General features: G+C 39.1%; 1 protein-coding gene and 1 long non-coding RNA gene across 2 annotated transcripts; both read right to left on the bottom strand.

Moving 5' to 3' along the window:
- Positions 1–131: 131 nt before the first annotated feature.
- On the bottom strand, positions 132–3,595 carry LOC145470154 (uncharacterized). Its single transcript, XR_014042439.1, has 3 exons — positions 3,107–3,595; positions 1,278–1,553; positions 132–1,055 (listed from the first exon to the last, which is right to left on the bottom strand). It is a non-coding gene; the product is annotated as an uncharacterized LOC145470154 (long non-coding RNA).
- A 17,935-nt stretch (positions 3,596–21,530) lies between these two features.
- Positions 21,531–23,291, bottom strand: LOC145470242 (uncharacterized). Its single transcript, XM_081454077.1, has 3 exons — positions 23,053–23,291; positions 22,400–22,471; positions 21,531–21,837 (listed from the first exon to the last, which is right to left on the bottom strand). Exons 1-3 carry the CDS (start codon positions 23,289–23,291, stop codon positions 21,687–21,689), a joined length of 462 nt encoding a protein of 153 aa, XP_081310203.1. The 3' UTR covers positions 21,531–21,686.
- Between the last annotated feature and the right edge of the window lie 3,283 nt (positions 23,292–26,574).

Here is a 26,574-nt window from a genome sequence, read left to right as displayed (position 1 = left end):
CTTGTATTTCCAAGAAATTGAATTTTTCATGAACATCGCCATGTTTTAGGATATCATACCCCCTTAACTAAAAGCAACACTTGCTGCACTCATTTTCCATATACTATCAAACACAGATATAATGAGTGGTAACTGCGATTCAGTCAACCAGTCGGAAAGTTAGAGATGCATTATCCGAGGTTTAGACTTTGGTTAGCTCTCTAGGGGGAATTGGAAGTTGAGCCAGCAGAAGTCACAGCGGCTAATCTCTTTGCGCATGTTCAGAAACCGTTATACTTCGTCAAAATGCCTTTCTCTTAAAGCTAACCAGCCATTATGACCCCCATGCCTTCAGCTATATATTTACAGTGCGACGACTTCAACCGGGCCACCTGAGAGTTTTCGATCAATCAGAGCATTTTTTTGTGCGAGTTTGTTTAAATTCTAATCACAAGGCTAAAATGATTCGTTCTCCGAGTTGTTTGAGTTGTTTACAATCGTGCTGTGATTGGTTGAAAACTCTTGAGTGGCCCCGGTTACTGAGTAGTTGCAAACCATTGTGAAACTTTGTGAAAGCAATAATGTTTTTTTGCAAAATAGTAGTAACGGTGAACTCTATTTACATGTTTTCCAGAAACTATGAAATTCGCTCGATCGCAATCCCCAAAAATTCTTCGCAGTATTTCAAGCATTTCTAAATGAAAGCTAAGTGAAAGGTGACGCAAAGACAGAGACTAAACCGGACTTCGAATGATCTTAAGTACTTTATTGTCCATAATATTGAAAAGTGACGACTCAAGAATTTTGAACTACGTAAAGAAATTATTGGCAAACAACAACAGTGATAACTTAAGCTTTTACAGATAATGGTCAAGAAAGGCGACTTTTTACATTATTAACTAATGTTATCTAGTTTAAGCTTAAAACTTTACAGAATTAGGCGCGGAATTAGGGAAGTGAGGTTATTTTATATATTACACATTCAACTGGACATGAAATATCTCGAGTATTCCATATCTCTGTCGGGAAATTTATTGTTCAGTTCTTATAACAATCCGTGTTTACCGCCTACGGCCCTGAAAAATAAAATTGAAACTACGAATGAATAAATGAAATAATGGGTCGTTTACTTTACTTGCAATTCAATTACAATTGTCATTCTTAAACAATTACAACTGAAACAGAGAACAAAAATTGTTAACGCGATACTTTTAATCTGAAAGCACTACAAAATTTGCAATTTGCAAGCAAAGCGATACCATATTAAAATATCGTACCACTTGTTACATTGCACTTACCTTTGGTTAATTCTCTGTTTCTTCGCTTCGCCTCACTCGTGCTTCATACTTATCTAATAGATTTTCCAGGTGTTGTAAGAGCATTTCTCTCTTGGCTTCAGCGCGAGCGTCCTCGAACCTTTCATCTAGCGGGGCGGTCCTCCTTTCATCCAGGGGCAGTGCGCCGCCTCGCTCCATTCCCCGGCCGAGACGAAAGTGTGCGTTGGCCAGTTCGGCGAACAAGAAAGAAGTTAGGCAGCCGATTAGAAGGATCAATTTAAGCTGATTCATGTTAACCTGATGATTAAGATATACTGCTTTAGTTGAATAACGGTATGGTAAACAACTCACCATGAAATAGTTTATAAATAACTAACCACCCTCCCCTCTCCTTCTTAACTTTGCCTCGGCGATCACGAGCTTTTAAACATTGTCGCGGACAAAACGTCTTTCTGCCCATTAGCTGAAATAATGTGAGATTTCACCAGTGTGCTGAACTTCATTTACAAACTATGCGTTAGGACATGACGTGTTGTGACAAGTATAAGCGTAAATGTTTCTTTGCCATCGCTCCTACTCTTCCTATCAAGGCACACTGAAGTGACAAAAACAGGGCATCTCGTAAAAAGTTTGATTTCAAATCTTGACGTTTCATATGCTTTAAAATACGTCTTCTGAAGTGAACGTAAACTTAATTACTAGTAAATTTAATGTACGTGGTACCAACGAACCAGGAACATAGAACAAACGATTAGCACACAGACGTCGCCTGAAATCTGCGAACAATAACAAAATCGAGCTAGTAAAGAAAAAGGTTTTCATTGCAAACGTTAACAAGCCGCAGTGTGCATTTTATTCCTACTGAAGTTGAAAGAGTCCCTTAAGTTGAAAGAGTCCGTTAAGTCCCTTTAGCCCTTTAGCTCCTTAAAAAAGCTACCAATAATCTTCTTTTTCTCTATAAAATATACATGCGTTCCCATGCGTGGGTGGTAAGTTAGAAGGAATAATCTGATCGGTTGTTCTTGGCATACGTCAAACGCCCAATATTTTGAGGAGAGGAAAAAATTGTTTGGGCACCATGGAATAAAGTTATCGTCAGTCCTGTTTATCTTTGTGTCATTTTGGGTTTCATATTATTTCAAAACGCAGAATTCCTAGAAGTACAAAATTATTACAAACCACAAACCAAGGGCTTTTAATTTGGCATTTATGTTATCTTCAAGATCTGCTCTAATCTCATTGTACAGGAAAATAGAAATAGATAATACAGTAAAATAGAAGTGAATATTGCTCTTCAACTTAAGTACGGGTCAACAACATTGCAACACTGAAGCAAAGAAATGATAAATGGCTGCATTCAATTGGTATTAAGTCTAGTGCTGTAAGTGAGGCGTAATGAAGTCAGCCCTCGTTTCACAAAAATAGCGCTAATATTTAAGTAAGTATTTTAAGCTTACTAAAGAAGTATTTTAAGTTTAGTAAAGGAAAACGTTGTTAACAAGTCAAATTGATTTCACAGGAAACCTTGCAAGAAGCATTTTGAAATGTTTCCCAGGGAAAAAGGGATGAAACCTTGAACAATGATGAAGTCTACACATGCAGCTATCTTTGATACTCTACTCCACCGATATTATTGTGTTATCGCCGATCCGCAACACAATATAATGCCACTGATAGGTCATGATAAACTTAAATCAACCGAAATGTACAGTTTCAGTAAATCGCCACAAATTAAGATTCCTGGTAAAAATGAACTACCCTGAAATGTTAATTTAAAATGTAGTTATAGTGCGAGAACCAGAACATCTTGATTTAAGAAAACATTTTTAAAAATCAGAAAATTTACTTACGTTTTAGATTGCTATAATCAAAAGCTCACAATCTCGCAGACCTGCAGGTGAATATCTGTGATATTTAACTACGTTTGAGGGCTTTTATACCCTGGTTCCGGAACTCAGCCTCCGGGAAATGAGACCTTGGCGCCGGTAAATGAAATTCTGTAAAACACCTCCTTATTCGAGTTTTCCCATGGTTGCCACTCCCGTTGAGAAATGATAGGAAGACTGAATAAGCCATCTGCTTTTAACAGAAAACTTCAATGTAAACATCTAAACATTGCTTATTCGTACAGTTAATTACTTTTCTTGGGGCGGAATACGTGGGGAAACATTCCAAAAAAGCTTTGGAGCTCCTGATGATTGTAGCAGTGGTTTTAGGTCCAACAAAGTTAGGTTTCACCTTCAGATCTAACAATGTTAAACAAAAAGGCTGCTTGATTCTATCGGCCACATATTGAATGCTGTGGCAACTTCGTTAGATGGATTTATTAACACGAAGTATTGTTTTGAAAACAGTACTTTAACAAAAGGGATTTTTGATTAGAAGTCGCAGAGTTTGTCTCCTAATTTTCTTAATGTTGTTTGGAATCGCTTAAAGGCACGGCTTTTTTGAGCCATCGTTTTATTTGAAAAAAGGTCTTTTTCTGTTATTGATTACCACAATTCCATTTAAAGAAAATCTGTGATAGTTTTAACGGCAAATATTCGTTGGGGTTGTTTGGATTTCCGCGCGCCCCTTGATGAATTACTTTTTGTTTGTTTAGCAAGCAATATCCGCTATTTCGCGCTTTAAGCCGTTATATTCCATTAAGCGCTGAATGTATTTTCCAAATTCTAAGAAATAACGAATATTCCTTTTAGAAGGTAAATGATTCTACAAAACAATGCTAGACGTTGTTCTGTGTTGTAAGAAGCTTTTGTCAAAAACATTGTTCTTGAATAGGTTTATCCCCTATTGCGTCTGAACAAAGGTCTTTAAATAATCACAACGCTATATTGGTGAGAATATAATACTTACCAATATTACTAGTGCGTAAAATGGAAATGATTGAATCTGGAAAAGATTATTAAAAATCTGCAACAAAATCCGAAATTAAATGTACTTAAAGAAAGGAAGTCCTATGTATTCGTGACTAAAAAGCATGGTGGAGAATTTATTGTGGTTGACCTTGCTCCTTTTTCCCAGAAAAAAAAAATTGACAAGCGATATATGTTTGTAATAAGCAATGTGTCTTTATACTTTGAGTATCTTGTTAGTAACACTCCACCTGCTAGAAATGTGTCAGGACTCATGAGCTTTAAAACAACATTAACCAAACATCAGCATTCATTTGGCCTGACTGTCAATCTATATTCAATTAACCAAGGCATCTTTGAAATCTTCCTCCTTGATCGACTTATTTTTGCTTTTAATGCCATCCACGGTCATATAATGAATAACTCCTACCTTTCTTATTAAGTGAATATTTTCAACAGCAAATCCGGTGAACGTTTCAAATGCTGACAATTGATACACAGTGTTTTCTTGTTCAACCCGCGAGTTTATATTTAAATGAGTTGAGAAGGTTTTCAAATTTCGGGCGAGTTTCTGGGCTGAACGTTAACAGGGATAGATAACTTTTATTGACCGTGGAAAATGTTAAAGTAATCATTTTTTTTTTTGGAATACCAAAAAATCTTATGACAATCATCATCTTTTTTAGTTCGTGGCCATTGCAATAACCGCGGTAAGATTACAGAACGCAATCGTAATTTTCCGGCAAGTTCATTATGTTTTGATTATATACCTGAATGACCTTTTGGGATCTCGTGGTTCTGCCGCACAATAATTCAGTCTCATTAAAAATTTCAAAAATACATAGTAAAGAAAAACCTCCCAGCACGACTTCGGAGTCTGATGATTTCTTTTGCCCACCTGTCCATTGTCCGGTGACCGGTTTTTCATATAACTGACAAAGCTTGCAGTAGTCAATCATAAGCACATGAATAAGAACTCCCTTTGAGAGGAAAACTGGTTGGTCATTTATTGAATAAAACTAAATTAGCCATTGTTTCGAAAGTCATATATGCTCTTTCCGTCGGCAAGTTGAAAGTTACGTTCAAATTACCTTCAAGCTTAACGGTTTTCGCTAGCATGTTCTACAATTAGAACTGTAATAGTGAAAAATCTTGCCTTATAATCCACGGTCTAACCACTTCAGTTTAATCATTTTTGACTTTCGGTTTCTACTTTTAACGATAATTTTACTTTGGCCGTCTCCGAAAATTTATTTGGAGGAAGTTCGGTGATGGCAAAACATCTTGGTTCAGTTGCAGGAGAAAAGGTATTTTTGGTGAGAGCTACATATTAAAGTTATCGGTCACTGTGTAATCTGCGGTTAGTGATCTTTTTAGCGCTCTTGCTAAAAGAAGAACGGGAGTAGAAATTGAGAACCGCTGTTAAAAGGAATATAGCCGGACTGTGGGGGTTATTTTATGAGAGTCCATGAAAAAGTGCTTGTTTGTTGCCAATTCCTTCATGTGAAGGACAAGGAAGTCGAAGGTTTAATACACTTGTTTAAATATCTTGAATAAAGAATTACTATTTATTGAAATAATTTATAATCCATAAATTGAAAACGACCAACAAATTGTCAAAGCGGTGTTTTTGGCACAGACGAAGCTGCAATGTTTAACAGTTTTTTGGTTTGGAATTTTCTTTATTTTGAAGTGAGAGTCAATTAAAGTTGCTGCTGGTGGCATTATACAGCTTTCTACGTTTTAAAACCGCTAATCCATACTTAAGCCTCAAACAGTTAACTTTTAGATTGAGGCTTGAGTTAATTACTGCTGTGCCGAACAAAAATCTGTTGTTTCACATGATAATTGTATAAAGTTGATGCAATAGTGAAGAACTAAGCGGAACAAAAACAAATTAGATATTGGACGGTTTTGTGCAGTTTCATTGATAATTTCTGTCTGTGTTATGGCGGTGTAACAAGATTATTTTTAATGAAGTCTCGGGGTTTATTATTGAATACTGAAAATGTATAACTGAGTTTCATTTATTTCAACATGAATATAGGATGGGTGGAACAATTTTTACAGGTAATTGCTGATTAAAAGTAGGACTGTGTTAAAACGAAGCTTGTCAGATAGATGAAAGAGAATAGCGACTTTCAGGCCCCGTTAGGAGAAATTTGAAAACGCAGCAACAGTGGGACTTTTTGAAAATGGAGCTTTTCGTAAACATTGACATGACGTGACGATAATAATGTGATGTTCGAATTTTCCTCAAACACAAATTCAAATATAACAGGGGCGTAGCCAGGATGTTTCAAAGCAGGGGTCACACGGAGCCAAAATGAGGGTACTCCCAGCTTGTCATAGCTTAGCGTTTTCGTCACCTGTTGTAGGTTGTTTGCTTAAAAAGGCTTAAAAAGGGGGAGTCACGGGCACCCCAGGACCCCCCCCAGCTACGCCCTTGCCAAAATGACCGGTGATTGTTACATTTTTAAATTCCTCCAGCGTAGTGTGGACGGAAAACATTTGATGCGTTTTCAAAGTGGAACCTCCGTTTTCAAATTCCTCCGGCGTAATGTGGACAGGGCTTTAGGCACGATTCGCAAATTTGTTGAATCTGCGGCAAGTAAACGAAGTTTCAAATGTTGGAAGTGTGACCGGATGCTCGGCATATGTAGCCAAAAATTATAATAAATAGTAAGTAAAACACTTACATGTATTGTATTGGTTACTTTAGGAAGCATTTTCAGAAAGAGTATTCCAAATTTCAACACGATCTTGATCTTGAAAACGCCAGACTGACCTTTGGAGTTTTCCTGCAAGGAAGTTATTTTTTATGCGGGTATTTTGTGTCACTACACGAACATTTTGAGTTGTCACATCAGTTTAAAGTTTATCTGTGATGTCACTTTGATTCATTGCACATTGTTGGGTCATCAGTCGAGTCCTCTTTATGTAGTGGCTTATTGTCAATTTCCGACCGCTGTTCCACAGAATCAAACCCTTATCCCTAGGTATTCTCTGCTCCAGGTTTGTGTTGATTTGCTAATAATCTGATAATAATGATAATAAACCTTATCACGGTTTTGGAACGGGTAGGCTTCAGGCCAACAGCGTCGGGAATTACAGTGTTTGTACGGGAATCCGATATACAAGGCTTACAAGTTCGCGCCCCTTCGCGGAAAAAAATTATTGACAAACGTATAGAAAGTACAGTTACATTCCTCAAATTTGTTCAATGCAATGCTTTGCCGGTTTGGTTTCTCAACTTTGCTATTCAGAAATTGTTCAGAATATGAAAATTTGAAAATTATTTCCCACTGCATTCCCTTACAAGCACTGTTATCTCTGATGCGTATTGCATACCCGTCGAGAGGGTGGCAAAGGGTTTTGCGTGACGCGTGACGCGTGATTGAGACCAAATTAGCCGCGTGACGCGGGACAGGACATCATAACGTGATGCGTGATTTGCTGTTTTACAAGCACGTGATGCGTGATTTACCAGTTAGATTTCTATGATAAGTGGAGCGTTCTTTGAACTAGACGGATAGCATTCATTCAAAATAAATAGTGAATAGAGTCTTAAAAAAGCTCATCAAATCGTGGCAGACGTGACACCATTTTCTGGTCTTTTTCGTCCTTTTCTTGACCTCTGATGTCATGGTACTATAGGTCCAAACAATTGTGATACAAATTATAGGAATAAGTCAATTGAAAATAGTTAAACTTTGCGCAAGGACTATGAGCTTCAGTGTTATTTTTGTCCATTTTGTCGACCGATCATTTTTGGCAGTACATCAGACCAAGAGAATATGACACACCATATCCGAATCCGGCTATCGCATAAAAGGTCTGAATGAATTTCGTCCAAAAGGGCTGAAACGATAACGCACGTTAGAGTTTGGTGTCATTTTATACCGCTTTAGAAGACAGTTGTGTAAGCAACGAGGGACTATGCAAGGAAATCGTTTGGGTGCCACTTAACGAAGGTCGTCATGAAGACCTAACTGAGTTCAAAAGCCACGTTATATCCTTTACAGACATAAAAACGTTGCCGCACAGAAAAGGATTTGCAGGTGTAAAGCTTTGACACAAACATTGCCTGTATATTAGAGCATGGCAAAGGTGGCGTAGACGACTTCTCAATTTGTATACAAGACCTCTACCAACTTAGCCTGTGAACACGTTCCCGATTGTGTTATAGCCTGCGAGCAGGCTCACCTTTGAATCGCGCGCGAGCGTCGAAGAGCAAAGCGATCCGGCGGGAAGGAGTCTGGTGAAGAGGCGCCAAGAAAGTGAGCTTGCCTTGATCACTGCATTTTTTTTTTTTTTTTTTTTTTCATTTCTGCTTCGCCTGAGCGAAGTGAAATACCATTGGTCGAAATGCGGGAAAGGCGAGAAAACTGTCAATCTATTATGCTTGATGAGGAGCGATTAAATCCCCATGAAGTCGGTAATTTACCGTACGTTCTCACAATAAAAAATAAGTTGTCCACATTTGGAGTCAGAGGAAGAGTTGAGTGTGCGTATTACTGATGTTTTAACAAAGTTACAGTCTATTTCTGGTTAAATTTCAAACTAAAGAGGGAGCAGGAAATAGCATTTGAATCAAGACGTACTTGTCATGTTGCCGACTGCATATGAGAAGAGTTAAAAATTACAAACGTATGTGATTGCAAGCGGGCAAAGAAACGCCACGAAGGCGTTTGCCCGTTTACCAACATCATCAAAGACCAGACCGCCAGAGCAAAATCACTTGGAATCAAGTGTGTGTCCTTGCTAGACATAAACATTGACGGTTTTTCTTCGGCAAAACTTTATTAACAAAGTTCAACAACGTATATCGCGCTTGCATGTTGTTATGAAATCCCGAGAAATCTGAGCTGCCAAAGTTCATACTTCCGGTGAAAATTAGTTGGCTTATTTTTTCTGCGGTTTCCGGGGTGGAAATGAAAAATTTGCACAGATCAGAGCAGGCTCACTTTCTCGTCTCGCGGCTACGCCGCGCGCTCGTGCTCCAACGTGAGCCTGCTCGCAGGCTAATTGTGTTATAGGGGAAGGAAAAAGCAGGCGGGCAGAGATAGCCGAGAGTGGTCTGGAGAGGGAAAAATCTCACCCGCCAGGCTCGCTTCGCTCGCCCTAGTTTTATTTTTTTCGCTCTCGTCGGGAGCCTGATCACTTACCGGACGGTGAAAACTCTCCCAGATTATCGGGGAAAAATTATTGGAATAATTAATATTATGATCAAAGGTGTCAAAAGCTTTAGCTAAGTCGAGAAAAACAACGGATGTGGCAAGGCCATTATCGATGTTGAAGTACCATTGATTGGTAGCGTCAAGCAAAGCTGTGGAGGTTGAATGTAACGATCGAAAGCTTGATTGATATTTGTTTAGCAATTTGTTATCCGAAAGGTATAAGGCCATCCCCCCCTTTTTTTTTCGTTTATTGTCGAATACGTTTTCTGATTTTGGGTCGGTCGGTCGGAAAAGAAAAAAAAAGAACAAAAATAAAATTGGAAAAGGAGTCTAGAGCTAGGAGGCCCGGTACCTCGGCATAATATCCGTGGAGCCTGGAAACAACAAGGTGTGGTTACAAAGTCAACATCGCGGCAATGGAGGAAGAAAAAAGTCAACGTCAAACGAGAACAGGGAAAAACTAAAAATCTGTAGGGCAAAAAATTGCTTATGTTTCAGAATAAAGTGACAATTGTTTGAAATATTGTGTCATTGCCTTCATTGCCTTCTGTGTAACTTTTTTTTCTTTTTTTTGGGAACGCGAAACTCTGGGTCGGTCGGACGACGCTAACCAGAGAAAACTAGTGAGACAATCTCAGATAGTGCAGAGCGCAATTGATAGCTCTGGCACGGTAGTCCCTTAAGTACTCACCCACGTTCGGTTCGCTTCCGGTTTGTGTCTACCTTGATAGTCTGTTAGGGCTTTTCCCCTTTACAGTGTGTATGTTTCAAGGTTATATTTTCATTCAAGGTCCAAAAATCACGTACAAATTAATTACTCCTGGTGTTTTACGTTGATTTTCATTCATTTTAAATTCAATAATACGTTGAAGCGGAAAACGTGACAATTTAGCTCTTCACGCCAACATTGTAACTTGATACTTTTGTTTTCCTCGCAAAGGCAAATAATATGAAACCCTTGTTTTCTCCAAAACATACGGAAGATGTCCTTGTTTTTTGGTGATAAATGAAAGAAAGTTAAATATCTGATGTAGTGATGCAGAAACGGAACAGAAACGATGTTGTTTTACTAAAAATGCAAATTTTTACCGATGAACAAGAACTAATTTGATTATCAGATAGTCACGAAATACCACTTTCTTTTTCTGTTTCCACCTTTGTTGTTAACAATAAAACAATTCAAAATTAACACATAACGATATTGATGGTTGAGAAGCGTTTCAACGAAAAGTATTGGAGATAAACAGCGCTACTCGGCCGATATGAATGAGTCTTCTCAAAAGACTGATTAAATTAATTTGCGCTTTCATTAGGTGCCACGGAGTCTGCAGCAGTATTTGAGCACTTTCCTGGTTTCTTTTGTCACAAATTTACAATTTGCAGACTATTAAAGCCACTAACTTGGGAACTTTTTGGTCTCTCTTACAGACAAAGTTAACCAAAAATGTATGAATTCCTTCATCGAGCCAAATTTTGCTCGTTAGTGACTAAGAATGGTCAATTGCTGGTTTCAGTGTCACGCAATTCAAAATAGATCAAAATGAAAATCAAAACCGGTCAATAGATAAAGTCCAGAATCTGGGAAATGAAAGAAGGTAAATATACAAAGACTCTCGCCAAAATTCTGGTCACAGCAGTTTTTCCTATGCGAGATACGCGGAGAAATTTTTTACCCAAATTTATAGAGATTTGTATAGAGACGCCATGCTGGTGCCCATCCGTATGGGCACCAACATGGTAACTGGAAACCAACTGAAACATCTGTCACTGAGTTTTGCTACAAAAGCGTGAATTTATCCCTCGAGGAACTCTAAAACGTTAAAATAATACTTTTTCTAAGACATGAACTGTTCAGATAGCTAAGTTCCCCGAAATAGGTCACTTTTTTAACCATCATGACAGCTCTCTAGGCCGTCATATAAATGCCGCGTCACGCAAAAGCTTAGAAATTCAAGCGTAGTGTATCACAAAACCAAGAGCCCATTCGGAGCGAAAATTTGTATAAATATTAGTTTTCAGCTGCTCTTATACATCATTTAAGTAAAATCTCAGGAAGATCAATAGTTTTGTAGTTCGAATTTTAGTGACGTCATGTGAAAACCAGCTATTGGACCGATTTATGGCGAAAAAGAAAGTTTTGGAGAAAATTTGTGCTTTTCTTTAAGGCAAGAAATAAACAAGCCGCTCAGGAGAAGCAATACATTTGAACCCTGACAAGCACACTATTGTAGATTGAAAACAGCAGATGATATTTGTTGAACCGACCTGCGTGTAACTCTAAAAGCTACGCAGCCACAGTAACGTTTCACTTTTGCAATAAAAAGGGACAATTGGCGCTACCTGAAAAATAACTCCCGTCCTTGGTCACATGACATGACATATAAAATACCGCGTGGAAAGATGGTGTATAACACTAACGATGCTAGAACGCATGCGTCCTATATGTTGATTTCTACCATAAGGAAAACCACTCAACATTTGTGCGTGATTCCGTATGCAATGTATCCTTCACCTGATCTAGAAGCCACGAACGCTAACTAATCTACGCATGCGTTTAGAGCAAATTAGTTTTGTTCTAAAGAGAATGGTACCACAAGGAGAGCAAGGGGTTACCTGAATCAAATATATAGCTTTGCGATGTTCAAACCTAATTGACGGCGATGGAATATGTTTTACGTAGAGTACACATGTACCTTTCCCACCCCACCCCCACCAATTGATGGTGAATTCTCGTTTGCAAGAGACATTTTTAACGAGTTGACTAAAATACAAAATAGCGGAGCGCGATGAAATACACGTGAACTCTCGGGGAGTAGACAAGGGAAAAGCACCTGATCTCCAAAGATTACAGAAGAAATAAGTTATAACCGTCACTAGAGCACATCCTCCGATGTCCATTTTCTGCACGTAATCTTAATTGTTCTAAATCTAACGAATACTGCATGTTACATGTAGCGACCGTCGCGGAAGTAGTATATCAGATTAGGTGAATAGCCCGCCTCGTTCCACATGAACGGATAACAACTGAGTTAACGAGAAAAGGTTACGCTGGATATCATGAATTTCCTTTTAGGTTTGCGAATCACATACCCTGGTATTCGATAATAAATTGTATACCCAGGATCTGGATGTCATGAATTTCCTTTAGGGTATGTGAATCCCACACAGATGGTCTCTTACTAATGAATAACAAGAGTGTTTCGTAAATTTGTTCCAGGTTCCTTCTGATAAATCTCACAGTAAAAGTAAGTTAAGTGAAAGCTCCGTTTTCGTGACGGATTACTCTGGACCCTAGGCTTAACCGTAGAAATAAAGCTGTATGCGATTTTAAATTCCTCCGGCGTAGTGTGAACAGAGTCTGGAACAAACCACGACGAGCACCACCAAACAAAAGGTTTAACGAGCAAAACAAAGGCTGTACAAGTGTGTTCAGTAAACCTTTGTACATTTCATAGCCGTCCTCTGCAAAACGACACCGCAAAATGACCGCGAACGCGAACGATGAGTCGAACTGCTAAGTTTTCGTATTTCCGTTTAGAATTGAACGCTGTCATAACATATTTAGCCTGAGCGAGGTTTTAGAGCCATAGGCATCGTGGAAAAATTCAATTTTCTTTGGCGTTGTCCTCGACGTCGCCGTCGTCATTGTCAAGATCCCTATATGTCATGGATAGTAGAAGACTCCAGTCTCTTTACTATCCATGCTATATGTGCATCTCGAATGCTGGAAGGTCGATACACTTGTTTAACGTGGGGTCTGTCATCTTTAGTGGCTGCTTTGTGTTTTATCCCAAGACCAGTCGATCGCAAATGAGAGCATCGTTTAAAAACCGTAAAAAATCACATAAATTGCAGCTCTTTGCCAAGGTTCTTTTTAATTCAGCGATTAATTTGTCGAGCGTTTCGGTAGGAAGTTTTTCCCTCCTGTTGAAACAATCTCGTTTACGTTACTCCGCCGATGCAATACGTTTTCATCTTCCCCATTACTACACGGCAATCGTTTGCATCTTCTTCTTCAGTATAGCTTAAGGCCAAGAGTCATAATCGGGGACGGAGACCGTAAGTCTTGGGATCCGCGCGCACCTAATGATATGGGACAATTTTTCTATTTTTAGAACAAATTGCGCCATCCTGACGTCATATATCCGCGCGGATCCACACGGGAGCTCTCGCGAGGATGTTGTCACGTTGCGTGATCAAATGGTGAGAGTGGCGAGATTCTCTTGCAGATTTTTCACAGCGATGGCAGGGAATAAGGCAGGGAATAAGAACCAGGGCTCTTGTATGTAGTTTTATGCTCTGAGCTAATGGAAAGGGTGAGTTTTTCAGGGTCGAAGACAAGACTTCAATTTCGCGCTGTGAATGAATAACATCCGCTCGCGCTAGTTGTACAGGTAAGATTTTGCGTTTGTTCTGTAAAGAAAAGTTATGTGAGAAAACTCTTTACCCTGGTATCGAGTTAATTTGTGAATTCCCCAAGCAATGCTTAATCACAACTAAACCCTGGTTTTGATAGTTTCTTATTGTTTCTGTTTGTTTGGCGAGTTTGCAAAAGTTTTTGCAAGGAAAGTCTGACGCGTTCATAAGTAGCTCATTTGCATAATGTGAGTCGGTGTTTTCAATTGTCAACAAATCTTGACAAAGATTCTTTCGTTGTCCTTTGTGCTGAGATACTGCATCAATTTTCACCAACGCCAAAAGGCTACTAACATCATTTGTGTTTCTTTAACACAGTGAAATTTTCCACTGCGAAAATAACATAGACAAGGAGCTTTGTTAACTCAACTAACAAAGTCGAAATCGTTCATTCGAGTTGATTAAAGAAAGCGTCATCGTAACTTTGCTGATTATTTCTGCTTTATTATATGGCTTTGGCTTGTGGCCGATATAACGCGCGCTCTGCTTGGCTAAGAGCGAGATCTGAGCGGTCATTATGCAGCCGTAATGCCCACGGGCCGATCACGGATTATGCAAATTAGGAAGAGCCCGGCTCTGAAAATTCACGCGCATTGAAACGATGAAAGCCGATTAAAAACAGTAAGAGAAGTAAATTTAATTCCGATTAGCTGAAAGCTTAGAGATTTTTCCTTAATAAAGTTTATATAGAAGTCGTTTTTGACTTACTAGACTTACAAGTGAAAAACAATCAAAGTTTGCCGAATCTTAAGTAAAGCTAAAATCGCTAAGTGAAAAACATCATCGTCAGATCTGTCATGCATCCTGAGCAGAACACCTCGAAGAAACTTATAAATTATCATCTTAGTCACAATAATTTACCGAAATATTGAACGCCGTCACAGCTCTCATGAAATAGATTCCCTCGCTTTAACACACGCAAGTGCAAATCAGCTTCCAGGATCATCAGTAAACAATCGGGCGGTTTCTGTCACTAGCAGTGTTTCTGATAACTGTAGGAAGTTTTAGACGTTCACAAGGCTTGAAAAGTTCATCCATAAATCTCAGAATGAAGAAGGAGAAGATATGTTGTCGAAACCGAATGCGAAGATCGAGTTATTCTGAGCAGTGCGTTCTGAAGCATTAGCATTTTCTTTCCCCGAAAGACCGTTTGTTTCGACGTTGAAACACTTTCTGTCTTTTCTATGTGCGTTGACGTTTCGCCACAAAAGTCGGAACTACCTTTTTGAGGCTGTGACAATCATTTTTTCCGTAAAGAAATGTGTGTTTTTGACGGAATACGTACTTATACAGTGGTGAAGTTCACTGACTATGTAGTTTTGCCCTGAGTTTGAGACGATGAATGAATCGGTAAACGTGCGCATCGCCGCATGTAAATTGACGACTTCCGCTCGAATAATTTTTTTCTTTTCTTTAATTCGTGAGCCATATAATAAACAACTTAAAGTGCACCTAACCCCAAAATTTTTTTTCGCTAGAACGAATCTCCTTGTTATTTGAAATAGTCCTGCGAAAAAATTTTTGGATTCCGTTAAATCCTCGATTTTCTGTGCCCCGACGAAATCTCGAAAATAGCTCCAAAACACCGCCATTTTGTTTCACGACCGAGTTTGAGGAGAATGGGTCTAGCGGCTCTTGTGACGTCTACCCAGGAAGGTTGGATATCTCACGTCCTCTCATTTCCTTCAGGATGGTGCAATACACATTCGAAAAGTGCGCAGAAACGCCTTCCAGAGGTGCTATCGGCTGTTGCAGCAATATTCCAGATTTAAAGAAAGATATACTGTACAATTAACTGACGATGATCGGCTAATGGTGCAACAAAGACGTAAACGATGGTTGATTTTGTCGAACCGAAACAAGCGAACTGAATCTGTGAGAACCATTGAAGAACTCTCACTGGAATTTGTTCCGCAGACTTTCGAACGCTATTTTCATAAATTTTCTGCTTAAAGCTAACCAGCAATTTGTAGAAATACTACCTACAACCTATATCTTCCAATCCCGCAGTATTTATAACATACAAAGTTGTGTGATCCGATCATGATCAAGAAGCGTTATACTGATATGTAAATAGATCGCAACTGTACGCCGCTAATCAACACTTATTTCTCTTTCGATTTAGATGAAAGTCGAAGATTAATCCTTTAGAATTACATGATAACAAAATTGTTAGACTCACAGAGTTTTTCGAAGGTTTGGAAATCAGCAGTGCGACAAAGATTCTGTGATATAGCGTCGAAAATACGACCGCGTAACATGTGCGGACCCCTTAGGGAACACATCCTTTTCGCTTATCCGACGAATTTCGCTGCAAACTTTGAGAACAATTTACATTGGTTATTTGGAGTTACGACTTAAAACGTGTGAAAATGTGAAATCGGTAATTGTATGAAATGTTTCCTTCCGCCTTGCTTCCCGCAGCTTCAAAAATACAGGTCCAAACAATACGATTTTCAATCGATCGAAGCCAATGTTTTGGAGGTCATCAAGTCTCGAAAACTGCGACACGTACGTCGCTCTTATAAACATGAAGCATTCAACTGAAAGTAAAACACAAGCTGGATTTAACAGAACAATCACACCTTGATAAAATACATTCTCGCTAAGGACAAATGTAAACGGGCTATAAACATGCGTGGGAATCTTATGTTTAGTTGACGAAATTACCATCCAAAGCAGTCCTTGAGTTTTCTTTCCTGCTTTTCGTTTGCCTGCTCCTCCACTTCGTATCTAGCTTTCCATTCCTAATATACAAGCAACTCGTCCGCAAAGACGTCTTCCCCTTCGTCGCTTGAAATATTGTAAATTGTTCTCAAAGCTCTAAGCAGTGAGTTCACAGTTGTCGAACGTGCTCGATCGAAGTTTATTTCGGAGTCTTCCGAATCGAAACTTAACTCTGACTCCAGTGACGAAAAAGAAATGATTCTGAGACAAAACTTGGACGTTTTAGTCCCAAAATACATCGGAACGATTAGTTTTGTGTTCCATTTTCTCGAGCAAATACAGAGAGTTGACTGAGGCGCCACTGTGTTTGGTTCCTGGGTAGACGTCATCAGGTACCGCCGCCCCAGACTCCCTAAAACGCGGTCGTGAAACCTTCAAGCGCGACTTTGAAAGGGCATAGAAAATCGAGGATTCAACCAAATTCAAAAATTTCTTCGCCCAAATGCTTCGAATAAAGTCTAGATTCGTTTTGGCGAAAAAAAAATTTTGGGGTTAGGTGCACTTTAATAACCTCGACCTTTCGGTCGTTACGGGAAAATCTCACACCTCGGCCTATCGTATTGACTTCGCTATTGCTCGGTCAATACGGTAGGCCGAGGTTTGAGATGTCCCCGTAACGACCTCACTCTCGGTTATTAAGTAGTTGGTATTCACATATTTTCAGCTAAACTTTTAATATGTTCTCAAACATTTATCAACCTTAAACATATTTAATAACTATAGAGATATAGTATGAGTTCGATGAACGTTTTCACACGAAAGTGCGGAAGTCCAATTTGTCATGTTTTACTGACTGCTCAAAACACGCATCGGCGGGCGCTCTTATTCATCGACAACAGACACTCTATTGGATTTTTACACAAACAAAACTGAGCAGCATCTACAGACATAAACTTTATTGTCACTTATTGGGCCTTGATAAAACATCAAGCGTTGCTTACAATTCAGGCGAAACTCAAACTTGCAATTATTTTGTTTTTACTTTTTGGTCGAGATAGACTCTCGCGAAATCCTCGCAAGCGTGTGGCAATAGGAGGGAAACTTTGGAGTCCCGAAACAGTGCTATATCCAAATATATCCAACTGGTTTTTTGCTGTGTCATGGAAGAGCTGTTAATCTTCAACATATGTGAAACTTAGAGTGGAGCAATGTAGAGCTCTGTTAAAGAAGCAGCGAAACACAACTTGGTCAGCGATATAAAGCGGGACAAAACTAAATTCGACACTGTCTTACTTCACTCAAACTGGAGCAGCTTACGACGAAAATACTGAAGCAAAATTCCAACAGACATGAACGTATTGATCTGTGGGCCAAAAGCATCAAACATTTCGGGAATTTCGGACGCCATTTCCCCGCGCTATATCCGCAAAAATCCACGCAGTATGTACGCGCGTGTGCCGCACATGATGGCGCAATTTGTTCTAAAAATAGAAAAATTGTCCCATATCATAGGGACAACCCCAATACTGGAAATAGCCCGCGCTTACGGTCACCGTCCCCGATTATGGTTCCTGTTAAGGCTTGAACACTTTAAGGCCATCGTCATCAATAACGTCCTCGAACATAGCGAGTTGATACTCGGGGCTTTCCCGCTCCAAACCAGAGCTTCCAGTTCTCGGGGATCTCGCTACTTAATTGACCTCAAATCTAAATGTTGCGGAGACAATGGTATCTGGTGGAATAACATTGAAAATTGTGATGCTTTAGGCGGCAAGGAACCAGAAGTTGTTTTCGTTCTTAGGTATTCGTAGACGGTAGACGTTGTCGAGGAATTTGAACTAATATTGGATGGCAGAGAGAACCTTAAACGAACGTCATCAATCAAGGCTTAATCCGGCTACTGTAACTCAAGAACGCGTATATTACATAACTGTATGTATAGCATAAATTACATAGCCGTTACAGAACATAAACGTGCATATAAAGAATGTTTGGCAAATTAGCATATTATAGCCTTAAATTAAGGTATGTCCGCCATTTTGAATTATCAAATCCAGCCGGTGTCAGAAACTCGTTTGTCCAGTTTGGCTATGACGTCAGTGCTTTCTCACTGGCTCACAGCCAAGCCTTTTGTTCTTTCACTTTATAAGTGCGACACCACCCTGATAGTTGGGCGGCCACTTAACTCCACCGCAATTGCAATATACACGTCTCTCTCAAAACAATACCTCCTCGATATATAATCAAGTCTTCTTCTTAAACCACCCCCCTAAATATTCCCCCAATATTCCCTCACAGCCTGCATTTCATTTATCCCCTACATATACCTACACAGCCTACAGCTCATTAATCCCCCACATGTACCTACACAGCCTACAGCTCATTACCCCCTCTACAGATACCTACACAGCCTACGTTTCAGTAATCCCCCACATATAACTGCACAACCCACATCTCAATAATCTTCCACATATACCTACACAGCCCACATCTCATTAAATCTCCCACACATACCTACACAGCCTACACCTCATTAATCCCCCATGTATGTCTACACGAGAGATATTAAATTTTGAAAACAAAAATAAACTGAGTACGTAGAAAGTCGTTTCAGAAGCGCTAGCTCTGCCTTAGAAATCTATTTTGGCTTTGCTATAAGGCTAAGCTGTATTGAATCTTTACGGACTGAATTTTACTTTGACAAGTTTTGTGGTCGATATTTATTATTTTAAGCTGAATAGCGTGCCTCTTCCTGAGACGTCTGCACGTACACAAGGATAAGCACAAGCACAAGAGACCTTATTTTTCCGCAAAATTGGTAAGGCCGCGTTTAAAATATTCACCCCTTCCTTCATATTACAAAAAAAAAAAAAAAAAGATTTCTCCCTTTTCTCCCCAACTTAACAAAATTAGATCTATCTGATCAACAAAGAATCAGGAAATGCGGATTCAAATACCGACAAATGGTTTGCAATTTTTTTGTTTCTTTCGACAAAATAAACCTTTGCTAAATAAAATTCTGTCTTTTTGCCTTAAGCTAATACAACGCTTAGCCAGCTTTTATTACTATTGCTTCCAAAGAGGGCTAATCAATATCACTGAACGGACTTTAAGTTATTCAAGTTTGACGGAGGGAGCTTCTTCACGGGCAAGAAATGGGACTTACGGGCAAGAAGCTGTTCACATTTTACGTTGCTACTAAGCAAATCTCATGCTCCACTTGTTCAATTAAAAACACATTCACTTTCGCACCGCTGCTTTTAAACGAGATTCACAGGCAAGAAGCCTACCTCAAAAAGGGGAGTAAAAACTCACAAAACTGTGCCCTCTAAACCTTACTGCCCCTAAGAGCTTGTGACTAAGCCACGCCCTCTCTTGGTACGTCAAAATTTTAATTCTACCCTGGTAGACTACTACCGACTGAGTTGTCTACGAGTAGACCCTCTTTCGCTTAGTCCGTCGTGCGTCACGCGAAAGAAATCCGCGAGAAAAAAATGGCCGCGCGAAATCCTGGGGACGAGGAGCGCGCGAGAGGAGGGGACTACCGCCTAAGCCACGGAGTTTCCTTTCGCGCGCTCCTCGCCCCCAGGATTTTGCGCGGGCATATGCTTTTTTTTTTCTCGCAGTTTTCGTTTGCGTCACGCACGACGGACTAAGCGAAAGAGGGACTACTTGTAGTCTAAATTATGCGTTGCTCTCACAACGCAAAAATATGATTGGCTTATGTTAGGAGCGTTGACAACGTGTTGTCAACATTCGAGATACGTGTGGCGTTTCGCAAGAATGTTTATCTCGCTTTCCGACCGTAGAAAGCTTTGGAACAGAAGCAAATTAAAAAAATCGAAGCGTTAGAATCGCGCTTCGCAAGCCTTGATGTTCTTGCGATTCTGCCGACAGGTTTTAGAAAGATTTTAATTTATCAAGTGTCTTGTTTGGCAAAGCTTTCCGCCTCGAACCCGACTGCAAGCGTGACAGTGATTTCGCCGCTCAACAGCATCGTCCAAGAAATAGAACAATTCAGTGAATATGAATTCACTGAGCTTGGCCTTGCTGGCGTCCATTTGAGAGATTGAACCGGACTTTTACTTGAAACCGGACATTTACCCGAAAAATTCCCGCTACTATCGGCAAACATTTCGCGGCAGTTGGATGATCTCCCACGTCAAATACATAACGGTAAATTCTCGGTTGAAACTCTGCATCTGAAATTTTCGCAGTAACTTTTAGATTTACGCCTACAGACGCAGCAAGAATCTTTACAAGCTGCCTCCTTTGCTGTCTTCTTCTTAAAACTTCTTTGGCAGTTTCGCGGAACGAACACTGAACGAAGATATACTTCTCACGGCCTGTTTTTGCCTCGCTACTTGAAGAGTAGAGTAGAGCAAGAGGACGTCAAGATGAGAAATCGTACATCGAAAAATCACTCGGCCGTGAAAGAACTCCCTGGGTTAGGCGGTAGTCCCTCCTTTCGCGCGCTCCTCGCCCCCAGGATTTCGCGCGGCATTTTTTCTCGCAGTTTTCATTCACGTCACGCACGACGGACTACGCGAAAGATGGACTACTCCGTCTACCGACTGAGTAAAAAATATCATCAACGGCAATTCTGAAAACCTTTGAATAAAGCTCTGCAAATGAATGAAGAAAGACCTGGGGTAGTAAGCTTCAGTATCTCTGCCATAATCTTTGATAAATTTCTTCACATCATCATTATTTACTATTTTTATTCAGTTTTGTAAGTATACTGTTTTATGTCACATTCAAATTCAACAACACACGTTATTCAGTAACATTCAAGCCGGGTTTCATTCAACTGACACAATTTTACAGGTGAACGTGATGAGGTTCTTTAGAATTCCTTGCCAAGCGAACTTCGTGGACCGTTTTTCTATCGAATGAAATAAGAAAAAAAATGATTACTGATACTAAAAGGTATCACAACCTCGAAATTTGTAAGTGTATAACAGATAACAGAATATACTCCTGGGGTTCGTTGATAAGCAAAGTAAGTAAGTAAGCAGTAATCAATATCAATTAATATTAAGCTGCCTAATCACGGATTGGTGTATTAGGTTTCAGTTCGCGCGGCCTCTGGTCATTGTGTTGTGTTTTAGGATAAGACACTTTACTCTCACAATGCCTTACTCAATGTAGCCTCGACGGGAATGGACTCTCATGCAATGGTAAGGGGACGTAGAATTACTCCTAGCCGCTTCATGCTAAAGAAACAAGAATTACGCGACTGCGGTATGAGCCACTGGGCTCGAATGTGGACTTTTTAATTTATATCTTGGGAGTAAGTAAAGCAACATGATTTAAAGTACTAACCACAAGGCTTGTGATGCTATTTGGTTCTTCTTTACACGAACTCTCCGGACACCTACAGGTGACTGGGATTCCAACAAGAAGGCGAGCGGCTTCCTCTCTGGAAAGGTTTGCCTCTTGCTTCGCGCAAGACCCATCCGACTGATGAAGGAGAAGCACAGAGAAAATGCAACAAAAATGAATAAATAAAGGTCACAAAGAATTTGTTCATTGCATTTTTGCTTCGTAGAAACTCAAGAGTAATGGGTCGATTTTGTGAAACTGATAATTCGATAAACAACTGAACGTTTAATAAGTAACCGACTATTTTGCACGCGCAGTTAGTATTGTTAAATAGTTGACTAATTAAAAATTAGATTATTTGCTCTCGATTTCTATGAGGTAGCCTCATCAACAATCACCTCATAGAAATCTCAAGCTCATAATGTAATTGTTAATTGGAATGGAAATGGGATTTACAGAAGGGAAACCTCAAGACATGAAGTTCTTATTGTCGCCTGTAAACTGAAATAATTACTGAGCGAAAAAAAATGCTTTTTCTGCGTCATTCAGTAAGTTAAACAAGTTATGAGATATATTTCGGACATTTTATGAATGAAATTTCTTTAATTCCTTGGCAAGCACATGTAATTATTCCATAACTATAGCGACTTGGAATTAATAGAGTATTCACTTGATCAGATCGGATAAATGTATTGCATACCGCGTGAGTAAGCCTTCTGGACCAACACTGTGAAAGACTTGACCGTCTAGTGTGGAGACATGATTGTTTACTCTGTTGTGAAATAAAATCAACAGTCAACTGTAATTCATATAGAGCTCAGTTTTTGTTAATTTCTTTAAATAAAGCTGCGATACTTAATGCTTTAAACCAGGCTAAAATTCAGACTAACATTCACATTACCCAGGTGCTCTGAATGGCAGTAAACTGTATCAGGAACTGCTTCCCCTTTCAGCCCGTAAGTGCTATAAGGCGGTTTTCAATTGAGTGTCGTAACACCAAAACCAAACCAACTACTTACCAATTAGACTACTCAGCCGATCTCAAAGCATAGTAAAACCAAAACCAAAACCAAAGTAATTGCCTGGCTACTTTCAACACTCAACTGAAAACCCGCTCTATCGCAATCCTGAGTCGGCAGTAAAAGCAAGACAATTGAGTCGTTCCTGCACATTTGTCCCTACGGCAGAAAGAGGATATACGGATGAGATAAAAAACCCACCCTTACACGAATAAAAATTTCATCAATTTGATTCACGTTATTTCCGTCTTTTCTTCTCTCTGCTGACTGAAGAATCATGGTGTCGAGAGCTACAACATTCTACGACTGAAATAGTTCTACTTTGCCTGCTTACCTTTGTTCGTCTATATTTCCTTTTGCAGTATTTTCCTCGTTACTCCTTTGAAACCATTCGGATGATCGTCTCTGTCCCGGACTTTCTTGGTCCAATGGGTGTATTTGCCAAAGGCGCGGTTGCACAGGCCAAACATACAGTTCACGACCTACTCTGAAGTGACCGCTGACCATGCCGAATAGCATTGCGGTAGCAATACAAGCCAGGATGTAATGAAATTTCGCGGTATTTGCAGCCATGACTGCTGTTCTCTTGACTACAGTCAATAGAAGAAAATATCAATCCTTTACCAAAAGAAAGTTTTCGGCGATTTTTCTCTTTCTTTTTTTCATTAAATTTAAGGTTAATTGAAAACGTGAACCTTAAATCTTCACTGTTTTTTTCATTTAAATCAGGTCAGTTATTTATGTGCCTGTCCTCTCCAGGACCCGATTGATTTAATCCAGTAAGAGCACGAATTTTGTTATCAGTTTGATTACTTTTCAGTGCTTTTCTGTGTTCATTTTTTGTCTCTCAGGTTTGATGTCCAGCAATCACAAACTCTTAAAAGTAAGAATTGTTATCAGCTTGTTCCAAAGCCTCAGTTTCCGCTGACCACAATAATACCATCTGTTTTTAAATGTCTCTACTCGGGACAGCATTTTCAAATGTATGTATTCTCGATGAACGCGATGGGTGTTTCTAACGTAGTAGTATAAGCGAAAACTCATCAACTGATCATGCGTTTTCAAACTCAAATAAGCGGCAGTTTCCATATAAACGAAGATAAAGTTTTGTCAGATCATTTGCTAGCGTCTAAATTACAGCTTTATCGGTTAAACACCTTTAGAATGTTCGACAACCTGGACAAAGTAATCGACAAATATTCCACAAACTGCTTACTTTTAAAATAAATTTAAGCATATACGATGTTAATTTGTAATGCTCAGGTATTAGACAGAAGTTTCCGTAAACCAAAGTCAATATCGGAGAATTGTTAGCTTACCTTTGTTAAGACGTTTGATGGCTAATGTCAGTGTCTGATTTGTGATGGCGTTTAGACCGATGTCTTCTTCTACATCGATGTTTTCTTATGGTATTGAAAATTTTAGCTATTTACGCTTATTTATACATAGTAAAACACAAAGCCTTAGCCGCTTTGAAAGAGGAAACCTACACAGCTAAAGTGCTTTTCATTGGGTCTTAAAACACACTAATGTAATTACGTTGAAGATGATTCGGAAAACTAAAAATATCCGGTACTTTTTTCCTTTTACGGCTAGACAATTCGTGAAGTTCATCAATTCTTTTGAAACAGTACATTAAGTCGACAGTTAGCAAAGTGTAAAATCAGTTGCGTCAACACAAGTAAAGAAATCATGTTTCTAATTTAGTGAGATATTTGTTAAGCTGATAAAAATAGCCATTTGAACACTTAGCAGTGAGAAATAGCAGTTTCCCTTGCACTTTGCTGAACAAATGGTTTCAAGTTCTTTTTATCTGTTAAAGAATGGAAAACACGAAACTGAATGATATTACCACAAGTATTATAGTGTTCTGGTGGTAATTAGGGCGTGCAGACTTTGACGATTTGCATCCAAATGGAGCCATGAAAGCAAGCCGGTTAAACGTAAGCGAAGCAAGTTGATGTCACGAGGAAAAGTAATTTCAGTGATAACGTGCGGCGTCTGATGAGCATTCAAGCTGGGATATCTCACTTACAGGAACAACAGTTTGATATACTAGCGAACTGACACAAGATCGAAAAATATAAACATGCCAGAGTTTGCCTTGCTCTGTACTATACCTCTTCACTCTAAAGCGAAAAATATGCATATTTTTTCCGATTACTGAGTACAAGAATATTAGTAACTTGCAGTAGAAATGAAACGGCCACCCTTATTAACCGGCCAGCTTTCAAAGTCCCGAAATTATAGTCAGTAAAATACTACAACTAAAACTAACTGGCTACTTCTATTAAACAGCCGCGGTCACCTCGTCCCGATGAGGGTTTTATTATTGTCTTTACCCAAAATTTTCTACACGTAGTTTGGCTTTGCTTTGAAAAAGGCGATGACAAATAAGAGGTCCAGTCTCTTAATATTCTCTAGAAGAGTACATATTTAACGGTACTGAGGAAATGCAGTTTTACTCTCAATAACACAGTAATGAAAAAGCAAATGTTTCGGTCGGCTGCCGTCTTTTTTGTCGCCAACCTTTATCAGGTTTGTCAGCGTTATGACAGGAAAGTCAGTAATGACCTAAATGCATTGACAAGGTAGGTTTTATTTATGCAAACTTTAACTTGCGCTAAATTAAAAAGCATAAGAATAAGAGTTGGCGTATTTTGAGAATAGGCCAGTGTTGTTTTTTTTTTTCAATAAAAGAAACAAAAATTTCGGTATACACTCAAGTTCTCAAGTTGAACTCAGTTTGAATATAGCGTCGGTGTTTTCATGAACCCAGCAGCACGGTTTTTTTGTATCAGATTCATTATTTAAACTGGATATACAAAATCATTCTGCTGCTAAATTAATTGAGTAAAAAAGGATCCAAAGAATATTCTTTGGTCTGCACCTGCCGTTTAATATTCTACGCATGTCCAAGTTTATCTTCGAAACAACATCGTTGTCTATTGTGTTACTTACTATAGGAATTGACCAAGATGGCTTGCGTTAGGTTCTAAGAAGGAATTCACCAGAAATGCGAGTAACAACCTTGACAAAAACTTTGTACCAAGATTATTTACATTGCGTTGCAAACTTCTGTGCAACTGTTTTAAATATCTTCCCTAAAGAAATCATTGCTAACAACACCGAATGTTGAACTTCATACGAAACACTTGTAAGTACTGATAAAATGAAACTGATGATGAAATTTAACCTGTGTTTGTACAATTTCAATAAACTTTAAAATTTATTTTCACGAGTTCTCAGGCAACTATTCGTATCTTAAGCTGCCGGCAAAGAGGACTGTTATATTCTTAAAACTATTCTTGTGCAAGGTTTTGTCCACTAAAACCCGAAAATGCTCGATTCCCCGATTTCCTATCGGATTTCGTCTTAATTCCTATCAACATAATATTGTTGTCTCTGTTCGGTAGCAGATTGTCTTAGTTTTATTATTAGTTTTAACAAAAATGCCGTATTAGATAAAAGAGCAACGCCTGAGCCCGTTGTAACTGCAGTGCTACAAACAAGACCATACGTAGCGGGAGGAATTACTGATGTCCTTTAGTAGAGCCAGTGATGATGCTCAATTTAGCTTTTACTTTCTCCGTCAACCTGGTGTAAGCCCGTAAGTCAACAGCCTTTCTGAGGGTGACGAATAAAATATAAACGCGTATAATCAACTTGACACAAACAGTAGATTTAATAGAGCACCGCGAAAATTAAGGTACATCAGAGATTTTTCACATTTCGTGTTCGCTGACGAATGAAATTGCTCAGTGCAAGAATATCCTGATAATCTTACGCCGGTTAAAAAAAAAATATTGTTATACGACCTCTATTCCTTTTTTCCTAGATTCTCGCTGTAAAAGGG

This window comes from Orbicella franksi, chromosome 15 (assembly GCF_964199315.1).
Source record: "Orbicella franksi chromosome 15, jaOrbFran1.1, whole genome shotgun sequence".
Taxonomy (NCBI): domain Eukaryota; kingdom Metazoa; phylum Cnidaria; class Anthozoa; order Scleractinia; family Merulinidae; genus Orbicella; species Orbicella franksi.
The sequence above is the reverse complement of the archived record's forward strand: the minus strand, read 5'-3'. Positions and strand labels throughout refer to the sequence as shown.

What these genes read in the sequence shown, in the direction of transcription:
- LOC145470242 (XM_081454077.1), bottom strand. Translation starts at nt 23,291, where the DNA reads ATGGCTGCAAATACCGCGAAATTTCATTACATCCTGGCTTGTATTGCT. An exon ending in GGAAATATAGACGAACAAAG is followed by an intron (nt 22,472 to 23,052) that starts GTAAGCAGGCAA and finishes ATTTCACAACAG; the next exon opens with AGTAAACAATCATGTCTCCA. An exon ending in CCAGAAGGCTTACTCACGCG is followed by an intron (nt 21,838 to 22,399) that starts GTATGCAATACA and finishes CTCCTTCATCAG; the next exon opens with TCGGATGGGTCTTGCGCGAA.